At 41.3% G+C, this 11,554-nt stretch overlaps 1 protein-coding gene across 1 annotated transcript in view; it reads left to right on the forward strand.

The window, feature by feature from the left end:
- zgc:110410 (uncharacterized protein LOC553618 homolog) overlaps positions 1-10,789 on the forward strand; it is a 32,809-nt gene extending 22,020 nt beyond the window's left edge. The window contains exons 7-9 of the mRNA XM_060825700.1: positions 16-105; positions 2,707-2,754; positions 10,640-10,789. Of these exons, the coding sequence (XP_060681683.1) occupies positions 16-105; positions 2,707-2,754; positions 10,640-10,789 (288 nt within the window). The remainder of the gene's footprint in view (positions 1-15; positions 106-2,706; positions 2,755-10,639) is intronic.
- Positions 10,790-11,554: the final 765 nt, after the last annotated feature.

Raw genomic sequence — 11,554 nt, forward strand, 5'->3', positions numbered from 1 at the left:
TCTTTATTTTTTCAGTGGGACTTTACAACATTAAGTGGAATTTTATTCGTGGTGCTATTGGTTTTAATAGCATTTGGAATTCTATGTGCCATAATACAATCATTTGTAAGTTTTTTTTAAACTTCTAATTACATTGTGAAGTTTAATTTTAAAAAATGTAAAACTATGTCTTCAATCATTTCTTGTAAAGGGCTAAATATGACAAATGTGCTGAATATGTTGAAGTTTCATATCAAACACCTATTTTTACTGTCTGAAAGGAACATATGTAAATACTAAAAATATTTCTCAATTGGTCGTGCTGAGGTAATATTATCCAGTTTAGTATAGTCATTTGAAAACAATCATATTCTAATAATCATGAACAAGTTATGTTCAAGTTATCCTATCTTTCATTCGATTTTCACACATAGTTTCCCCCAATTTCCATTATTTTAAATTGTTTATCTATTCCCATCTATTTTAAATTATTTGTCACTTTTTTGTTTCCATTCCACTCTTCCCACCATTTATTTCCTACCCCCCTTCATACACATAACCTCACATTTCCTAGCAAGAGGGGAAGTGGAAGATATTTAAAGTAAAATGTTAAATTGCAAAACTGATAATGGGAATTGATAAATGAAGTATATTAAATTTTCAAAAGGCATTGGGAAGGTCCCACACAGGAGGCAGCTTATCGAAATTAAAGTATATTGTATAGGAGTTAGTGTACTGGCTGGCATGGATAAAGGACTAGCTAACAAACATAAAACAGAGAATAGGAATGAATAGGTTGTTTTCATTTTAGCAGACTGTGCCTAGTCTGGTACTGCAAGGATCAGTCATTGATAATGCTAATAATATATACAGAAAGGATTTGGATGTGGGGACCAAATGTAACTTTTCCAATGTTGATGACACAAAGCTAAGCAGGATTGTATGTTGTGAAGATGTAAAATGTTTTCAGGAGGGTTTTGACAAACTTAGTGATTGGTCCAGAACATGACAGACTATAATGTGGGAAAATGTAAATTTATGTGCAAAACAGATATGCTGGATATTTTTTTAAATGATAGGAGGGTGGAAAATGTAGATGTACAAAGGGACACGTGCCTTTGTGAATAAATCACTGAAAGTTGACATGTAGGTGCAGAAAGTGATTAGGAAAGCTCATGGAATGTTAGCCCGAGAGAATTTGAGTACAGAAATAGTGAAGTCTTGTTTCAAATTGCACGGAACCTGGTTAGTCTTCACCAGAGTACTGTGTGCAGTTTTGATCTTCTTATCTCAGGAAAGATATTGTTGCCATAGAGGGAATGCAACAACAAAAATCAACAAATTTTACCAAGTGATGGCAGGAATGTCGCAATAAGAAAGATTGGGTAAACTGGGGCCATATTCTTCAGAGCTTTGAAGAATGAGAGACGATCTTATTGAAACTTACAAAATGCTTAAATGGGTAGATATTGTGGATGCAGGTAAAATGCTGCCCCTGAATCAGGAGTCTACAAACAGGAGGTACAATTTAAAAATAAGGGGGACACTACTTAGGACAGATGAGTTTTTTTTAGTTGGAGGGTTGTGAATCTTTGGAATTCTCCACTCCAGAGAGCTACGGAAAGCCAGTCTTTGAGTATATTTAAAGTTCAGGTTGATTATCAATGTGGCTAAAGGTTATGCAAATAGTGTGGACAGAAAGCACCGAAGAGTTGAGCAGCCATGATCAAATTAAGTGACAAGGCAGGGCAGCTTGATGGACAGAATAGACTGTTCCTGCATTCCTAATAATGTCAGTGTGTGTGTGTTTGGGGGAGGGGAGGGGAAGGTTCCAGAAATGGTTCTATCAAGTACTTATTCCACCTCAGTTTTACAACTATTTGAAGGAATCTAGACTGAATAAGATATGCTATGAAACAGTAGCTGAATTTATATGGTGATCATAACCTACATATGAATAGGAAACAGGTAAATGATAAGATGAACACCTCGCTCTCTGTTAGGTAATGACATAGCAAGTGGATTTGTGTTTTGTATTGACCATTTGATGAAAGAATCCAATCAATATATGGTTACTTATATAGGAGATATTTTGATTATTTGTGAAGTTGAGCAATTGCAATCCAACATAATTATATTTCAGATATTTTGAGTACAATGCTGCCTAGCCTATCATCAAAAATATGTTGGAGAGGATCCAAAGAAAATAAACAAAGAATTAGTTATCACGTTGGCCTCCTGCAATTGAACCACCATGGAGAGCAGGTTATAAAGGAAGATGTTTAATCCAATTGAGATTTGAATATAGATTTAACCCGACAATTTGATCAACACTATAAGCACAAAATTGAAACACAGAAGTTTAAAGTTTGTACTTTTGAATAATGAATAATGGTAACCAATTTGCTCTCTGATCGCAAAGTGATCACTAACACATATTGGGAAATGAACACAACTGTCAGTGATCCTAACAATGTTGATACATCACAACTTCCCAAAAACCTCTACACACACACTTCCGGTGTGCTCCAGAGCTGCCTGCTTCCACACTGATTCATAGAATCCTGACAGGCCACTGTACATGCAAAGTTGTAAAATTATCCATTAGAAGAAACCTCTCTGGCTCTATTATTGGATTTGTGCAGTATACTGACCAACTATACTGAGTAATGAACCATGGTATTCAGAGAAAGCTTATCAGTTTAAAAATTAAAATTATTCTTACAGTGGCTCCATATCGTTTATGCCTCCTTAGGAACATTGGTCTTCTCTATTGTAAGTATTTTTTGCGTCTTGTCTCTTCAGATCACAATCCTACATATGTTCCGTAAGCTTTCCTAATAAATTGGTTAAATAACTGTTGCTTCCATCTGTAACATGCAGTGAAGTATTTCTGTAATGCTGTTGATCAAACACTGTTGAATAGTGCTGCATTTACCTATTAACTATGATTATTATTATTTCTAGTTTAGATTAGATTAGCTACAGTGTAGAAACGATCCATTTGGCCCAACAGGTCCACACCGACCCTCCAAAGAGCAACCCACCCAGACCCATCCCCTACCCTATACTTACCCCTAAGTAATGCACCTAACACAATGAGCAGTTTAGCAAGGCTAATTCACCTGACCTGCACATCTTTGGATTGTGGAAAGAAACCGGTGTAAACCCACACAGACACAGGGAGAATGTGCAAACTCCACATAGACAGTGGCCTGAGATTGGGATCGAACCCTGGTCCCTGGCACTGTGAGGCAGCAGTGCTAACCACTGAGCCACCATACCACCACATAACATTTAATGTTATGTTTCTTGAACCTTTGCTTAATCTTAGGAATACACTTATCTGTTCAGCAATATGCTCGATAAATATTCCACTTGACCTCAATTGAGAGCTACGCTCTTGTCAAATTCATCACATTCAACAACTGACATTTATGTAGCATTTGCAGCAGAATTAAACATTCCATGGTATTTCACAGGGTTCCAGAAAAAACACCAAACCCCATAGCCAAGATGGTTACCTCAGAGTATAATGGGACCTTGATCAGATGGGCTAATGGACCCAGGAGTGGCAGATGGAGTTTAATTTGGATAAATATGAGGTGCTGCATTTTGGAAAGGCAAGTCAAGCCAGGACTTAGAGTTGCTGAACAAAGATACCTTGGAATGCAGGTTCATAGTTCCTTGAACGTACAGTTGCAGTTAGACAGGATAGCGAAGGAGGTGCTTGCCTTTATTGGTCAGTGCATTGAGTATAGGAGTTCGGATATTATATTATGGCTGTACAGACCATTGGTTAGGTCACTTTTGGAATACTGCGTGCAATTCTGGTCTCCCTGCTATAGGATGTTGTGAAACTTGAAAGGGTTCAGAAAAGACTTACAAGGATATTGTGAAGGTTGGAGTGTTTGAGCTAGAGGCAGAGGCTGAATAGGCTGGGGCTATTTTTCCCTAGAGAGTTGGAGGCTAAGGTGTGACCGTATAGAAGTTCATAAAATCATGGGGTGTATAGATGGAATGAATAGCCAAGGTCTTTTCCCCAGGGTAGTGGAGTCTAAAACTAGAATCTTAAAGTGGGAAGGGAAAGCTTGAAAAGGGACCTAAGGGGCAAAGTTTTCATGCAGAGGGTGGTGTGTATATGGAATGAACTGCCGAAAGAAGTGGCAGAGGCTGGTACAATTACAACATTTAAAAAGCATCTAGATGGCTGTATGAATAGCAAGAGGTTAGAGGGATATGGGCTAAATGTTAGCAAATGGGATTAAATTAATTTAGGATATCTGGACGGCATGGACAAGGAAGGGTGTTTTCTTTGGCGGAATATTTTCAATGGCTGTTGGAGTGGGAGGAGCGACAGTGAGGACCAGAGGCTCGACAGGAAGGTAACTTTAAAATATCAACGCCTACCTTGGGAGTTCAGTGTTCTTGATTTTTTCGGCGGCAGTTGGAGTGGGAGGAGTGACAGTGAGGACCAGAGGCCCGACGGGAAGGTAAATTTAAAATATAAAAACTTACCTTGGCAGAGTGAACACTGAGTAGGAATGGACATGGGACTGCTGGGAAAGTGAGGCTTTTAAAGGAGCAGCAGGGGGAAGGGTCACAATGAGGCATAGAGGACTGTTGGGTATATAGTATGTTATGTCTCCCATCCGCCTTCCTCATCTAACCAAATAAAAGGACTCTCGTATGTTGCTAAGGTAAGTCGTTTCAATTGATATTTCTTGAGTATTGTGTGATTGATTAAAAGTTTAGTATTAGTTGGTTAGCTGAATAAGACCATAGAGAAGTTCTAGAAATTATTTAACTCATAAATTTTGTATAGATTAATTAAATAAGTAGAGATAGCTGGACAGGTGATGTGCTGTAGCTGTATGATGTGGGAGCTGGCTGATCCCATTGTGAATGGCAGTGACCACATCTGCAACAAGTGTTGGTTGCTGGAAGAACTCCGGATCAGAGTTGATGATCTGGAATCTGAGCTTCAAACACTGCGGCACATCTGAGAGGGGGAGAGTTACCTGGACGCTTTGTTTCAGGAGACAGTCATACCCGCTAGATTAAGTAATTCAAATTCAGTTAGTGATCAGGAACAACTGGATGTGACTGTAAGTGAGGCAGGTAGAGGGATGCCGAGTTCAGAACTGGAGGAGCCTCAGCCCTTGACCTTGTTCAACAGGTATGAGATCTGTGCCCTCTGTATGGATGAGGAAAAGGGCTGTGGACAGGTTGAGCCAGCTGAACACTTTACCATGGTGCAGAAGGCCATTCAAGAGGGGGAACAAAAGGACAAGTAGTTGTTGGAGGGGATTTTATAATTAGGGGGACAGATAGTATCCTATGCAAGCTGGATCGGGAGCCCCGCATGGTGTGTTGCCTGCGTGGAGGCAGGGTGCAGGACATCTCTGTTGGCTTGAAAGGATATTGGAGCAGGAGGGAGAAGAACCAGTTGTGTGGTCCACGTTGGCACTAACCACATAGGCAAGGTTAGGAAGGAGGACCTGTTTGGGGAGTATCAAGCACTTGGGAGGAAATTGAAATACAGGTCCTCAAGGGTCATAATTTCTGGATTACTGCCTGAGCCACGTGCTAATTGACATAGCGATAAGAAAATTAGGGAAGTAAACACATGGCTAAGAGATTGGTGTGGGAAAGAGGAATTCCATTTCATGGGACATTGGCATCAGTTTTGGAAGAGGGGGTGGAATCTGTACCAATGGGACGGTCTCCACCTGAACCGATCTGGAACCAGTGTTCTGGTGAAAAGGATAAATAGGGTGGTCACTAGGACATTAAACTTGTGAGTTGGGGGGAAGGGAAAGGGAAAGCAACAGGGAGTATGGAGTCAAGTAGAAAGATAAACAGCCGGTTAGCATGTGTGCAGGGCTTAAGTTCAAGGCAGCCTAGGAATGAAGCAAAAAGGAAGGACAACTGAGGAGAAATTACTAGGGATGTTGGAAATCATGAGGATAAGAAAACTGGCATTTACCTGAATGCTAATAGTTTTTGTTACAATGTAGATGAATTAACGGTGCAAATCATCATGAATGGTTATGATGTTGTAGGCATCACGGAGACATGATTGTAGGGGTTCAGGACTGGTAGTTAAACATCCAAGAATTTACAAAGTTATTGAAAAGACAAGGAGGTGGGCAGAGGGAGTGGGGTTGAGTTGTTAGTTAAGAATGAAATCAAATCTATGGCACTGAATGACATAGGGCCAGATGATGTAAAGTCTGTGTGGGTGGAGTTTAGAAACCACAAAGGTGAAAAAACCATAATGGGAGTTATGTACAGACCTCCCAGCAGTGGTCAGGACCTGGGACGCAAGATGTACCAGGAAATAGATAGGGCATGTCAGAAAGGCAAGGTCACGGTGATCATGAGGGACTTCAATATGCAAATGGACTGGGTGAATAATATTGCCGGTGGATCCAAAGAAAGGGAATTCTTGGAATGCTTACAGGATGGCCTTTTGGAACTGCTTGTGATGGAGCCCACAAGGGAGCAGGCTATTCTGGACTTAGTGCTATGTAATGAGCCAGACTTTATATTAAAGGAAGGGAACACTTAGGAAGCAGTGATCATAATATGGTTGAGTTCAGTCTGCAGTTTGAAAGAGAGAAGGCAAAATTGGAGATAATGGTGTTACAGTTAAATAAAGGTAATTACAGGGGCATGAGAGAGGAACTGACAAAAATCGACTGGAAGCAGAGCCTAGTGGAGAAGACAGCAGGGTAACAATGGCAGGAGTTTCTGGGTGCAATTGAGGACATAGTACAGAGGTTCGTCCCAAAGAAAGATTATCCGGGGTGGGGGGTGTGGAGATTGGACAGCCATGGCTGACAAAGGAAGTCAGGAAACATATCAAAGAAAAAGAGAGAGGCTATAAAGTGGACAAGAGCACTGAGAAATCAGAAGATTGGGAAGGCTACAAAAACAAACCGAGGATAACAAAAACAGAAGTAAGGAAGGAGATGATCAAATATGAAGGTAAACTAGCCAGTAATATTAGAAATGATAGTAAAAGTTTATTTCAATACATAAGAAACATATGAGAGGCAAAAGTAGAAATTGGGCTGCTCCAAATTCATGCAGGAAGGCTAGTGATGGGCGATAAGGAAATAGCTGAAGAACTTAATAAGTACTTTGTGTCAGTCTTCACAGTGGAAGACATGAGTAATATCCCAACAATTAAGGAGAGTCAGGGGACAGTTTTGATTATGGTAGCCATTACAAAACAGCAAGTGCCAGAAAAGCTGAAAGTTCTAAAAATTGATAAATCTCCTGGCCCCAATGAGCTAAATCCTAGAGTTCTGAGGGAGGTGGCTGAGGAAATAACGGAGGCATTGGTTGTAATCTTTCAAAAATCAATGGAGTCAAGGAAAGTCTCAAATGATTGGAAAATTGCTGTTGTAACCCGCTTGTTCAAGAAAGGATGGAAAATTATAGGCCAATTAGCCTAACTTCGGTTGAAGGTAAAATTCAAGAATCCATCGTTAAGGATGAGATTTCTAAATTCTTGGAAGTGTAGGATCGGATTTTAAAAAGTCAGCATGGATTTAGTAAGGGGAAGTCATACCTGACAAACCTGTAAGAATTCTTTGGAGATGTAATAGTTAGGTAAGACCAGGGAAACCCAGTGGATGTAGTCTATCTAGACTTCCAAAAGGCCTTTGATAAGGTGCCTCACAGGAGGCTGCTGAGTAAGGTGAGGGCCCATGGTGTTCGAGATGAGTTACTGGCATGGATGAAGGATTGGCTGTCTGACAGAAGGCAGAGAGTTGGGATAAAAGGTTCTTTTTCAGAATGGCAGCTAGTGACAAGTGGTGTCCCGCAGGGTTCAGTGTTGGGGCTGCAGCTGTTCACTTAATATATTAATGATCTGGATGAGGGACTGGGGGCATTCTGGTGAAGTTCACCGATGATACGAAGTTAGGCAGACAGACAGGTAATTCTGAGGAGGTGGGGAGACTGCAGAAAGATTTAGACAGATTAGGAGAGTGGTCCAGGAAATGGCTGATGAAATTCACCCTAAGTAAATGCGAGGTCTTGCACTTTGGAACAAAGAACACAGGCATGGACTATTTTTTAAACAGTGAGAAAATTCATTATGCCAAACTACAAGGGAATTTGGGATTGCTAGTCCAAGATTCTCTAAAGGTTGACTTGCAGGTTGAGTCCGTGGTTACGAAAGCAAATGTAATGTTGTCATTTATCTCAAGAGGATTGGAATATAAAAGCAGCAATGTGTTTCTGAGACTTCATAAAGCTCTAGTTAGGCCCCATTTAGAATACTGTGTCCAATTTTGGACCCCACATCCCAGGAAGGACATACTGGAACTGGAGCATGGTCCAGCGGAGATTCACATAGATGATCCTGGGAATGATAGGCCTAACATATGATAAATGGCTGAGGATCCTGGGATTGTGTTCATTAGAGTTTAGAAGATTGAGGGGAGATCTAACAGGAACTTACAAGATAATGCATGGCTTAGAAAGGATGGACGCTGGGAATTTGTTTCTGTCAGATGGGGAGACTAAGACCCGTGGGTGCAGCCTTAGAATTAGGGGGGGTCAATGTAGAACGGAAAGGAGGAGACATTTCTTTAGCCAGAGAGTGGTGGACCTGTGGAATTCATTGCCACAGAGCACAGTGGAGGCCGGGATGTTAAATGCCTTCAAGGCAGAGATTGATAAATTCTTGATCTCGCAAGGAATTAAGAGCTACGGGGAGAGTGCAGGTAAGTGGAGTTGAAATGCCCATCAGCCATATTGAATGGCGGAGTGGACTTGATGGGCCGAATGGCCTTACTTACAGTCATATGTCTTATTGTCTTATGGACAAGTTGGGCCAAAGGGTTTGTTTCCATGCTGTACAGCTCAATGATTCCATGATATAGGGAGATGTAAGGGCAAATTGAAAAGGTTTGGTGAAAAAGGCAGATCTTAAGGTGTATCCTAAAGTAGGGAATTGAGGTAAGGAAGGAATTCTAAACCTTATGGACTTGGCAGACAAATAGTGGAGCAATTAGATCAGGAATACTCAGGAAAATAGAATTGGAGAATCAAAGTTTCTTTGGAATGTTATGGTCCTGGAGGAGATTAGAGATGGAGAGCGGAAAAGAGGCTATTGAAAACATCAATGAATACATTAAAACTTAGCAAGGAGCTAGTGTATATTTATGAGAACACTACTCGAGAGTAAAGACACAGGCAGCAGAACTTTGGATAATTTCATGTTTAAGGAAGGGGGAATGTGGGAGAGCAGCCTGGAGGGCATGAGAATATTCAAGTTGAGAAGTAATGAAGGCATGCATGACAACTTCAGCAGCACATGAGCTGATGCAAGCGTGGAGGTGGGTGATGTTACAGAGATGCAACTTTAGTGATGCTTTAGTGATGGTGCAGCTATGCAGTTGAAAGCTAATCTCATAATATGAAGTCATGCTTGTGAACAATTTGGTTCAACTTCAGACAGTTGTGAGGGAGAGGGATGATGTCAATGATTAGGGAATAGAGTTTCTAGTGAGACCACTGACGACGGTTTTAACTTTCCAATAGTTAATAGATCATTTCTGCTCATCCAGTTATTGGATGTTGGACAAGCCAACTGACAATGGAGGGATTGAGAAAGGCAGTGGTGAAGTAGAGCTGGGATTTGTGGAATATATGTGGAGACTAATACTGTGTTTTGTGATGATATCATAAGAGCTAACATGTAGGGAGGAAATGAGAGAGAGGAACAGAGGCCTCTGGGAAACATCAGAGGTAGTGGCACAGAAGCATAACATGAAGGTATTGCATCTGATTCTCTGGCTATGAGTTGGATAAGAATGGAACACATCAGCTTTACAACACTGGACAAAAAAGGAAGAAGATAATGTTAGCTTTGTTGAAGGCACAAATGGTGAGAAAGAAGAGGAAGGACAGTTTGTCTTTGTCACAGTTACACAGAACTTAGACTGCTTTGATTTGGTGGTTGGAAACCTGATTTGATTTATTCAAGCACAGAGGTCTGGGATAGATGAGCATCAATTTCCTTTTACTCAGGTTGGCCCTTTCCAGACTGGAGTCCATTGATACAAATCTTGTCTGCTTCATTGAGTGAATGGTAAAAATCCCACTTACTATTTGAAGAACAGCAAAGAATTCTTCCATTATCTTACCCAAACAATTAGAGCAAGGACAAACTGATCATTCAGCTCTATTGCTGTTGGTTGAATAAGGTTCATTTGGAGTAATCACCAATTTCATCGATGTAATAATTGCAGCACCAAACATAATTCATTTTATGTAATTTTGCATGCATACTGTTTTTATCTTTGGGGAATAGTGGGGAAGTGGTGAAAGGAGTCATAGGCAGATCATGAATTCTCTTCTATGACCAACAAGTCATGGCCAGGACTTGAATGTGGAGCTTCTAGCTCAGAGGTAGGGAGCGTAAAGCCTCCATCCAAAAGTAATTGATAAGGAGCTAAAAAATGTTATTTTGTTATTAAAACAAAATATGGTATGACTGAAATTTTGCAGGAGCGTATTAGTCCCTTGCAATAGTGTCATAGCCAATTGATGGAACTCCTGCCAAGTTACATTTATCTCATCACATTTAACGTATTTTAATTATGAACATAAACATTTCTTTCTATTTCTCTTTTAGTACCTGGTGGTTGACACTCAATTAATGCTGGGAGGAAAGCACAGATACAGTCTGAGCCCTGAGGAGTATATATTTGCAGCTCTGAATCTCTACCTTGACATCATAAATCTCTTCCTTTTCATACTTCAAATTATTGGTCTGAGTCGTTAGGCAGTCCCAGCGCACCATGCAGTTGAGGATTCCCTCCAGCGTATCTCATTCACTTCCCACACCTCAACCCTACGCCTCCAACCGCAACAAGGACAGAACCTCCCTGGTCCTAACATTCCAGCCAACAAACTCCACGTACAGCGCATCATCCTTTGCCATTTCCACCACCTACAAACAGACCCCAACACCAGAGATATATTTCCCTCCCCACCCCTATCCACCTTCAGTAAAGACCATTCCCTCCATGACTCCCTTGTCAGGTCCACGCCCTTCACAAACCTACCCTCCCCTCCCGGCACCTTCTGCCACCGCAGGAATTGCAAAACCTGCGCCACACCTTCCCCTTCACCTCCATCCAAGGCCCCAAAGGAGCCTTCCATATATATCAGAGTTTTACCTGCACTTCCACACATGTCATTTACTGTATCTGTTGCTCCCGATGCGGTCTCCTCTACATTGGGGTGACAGGATACCTACTTGCAGAGTGTTTCAGAGAACATCTCTGGGACACCCTCGCCAACCAACCCCACCACCTTTGGCTGAACACTTCAACTCACCGTACCACTCTGCCAAGGACATACAGGTCATGGGCCTTCTCCATCACCACTCCCTAACCACTTGATGCCTGGAGGAAGAATGCCTCATCGTCCGCCTTGGGACCCTTCAATCACACGGCATCAATGTAGACTTCACCAGTTTCCTCATTTCCCCTCCCCCCACCTTAATCCAGTTCCAACCTTCAAGTTGCCCTCATGACCTGTCCTA

This window comes from Hemiscyllium ocellatum, chromosome 5 (genome assembly GCF_020745735.1).
Source record: "Hemiscyllium ocellatum isolate sHemOce1 chromosome 5, sHemOce1.pat.X.cur, whole genome shotgun sequence".
Classification (NCBI taxonomy): domain Eukaryota; kingdom Metazoa; phylum Chordata; class Chondrichthyes; order Orectolobiformes; family Hemiscylliidae; genus Hemiscyllium; species Hemiscyllium ocellatum.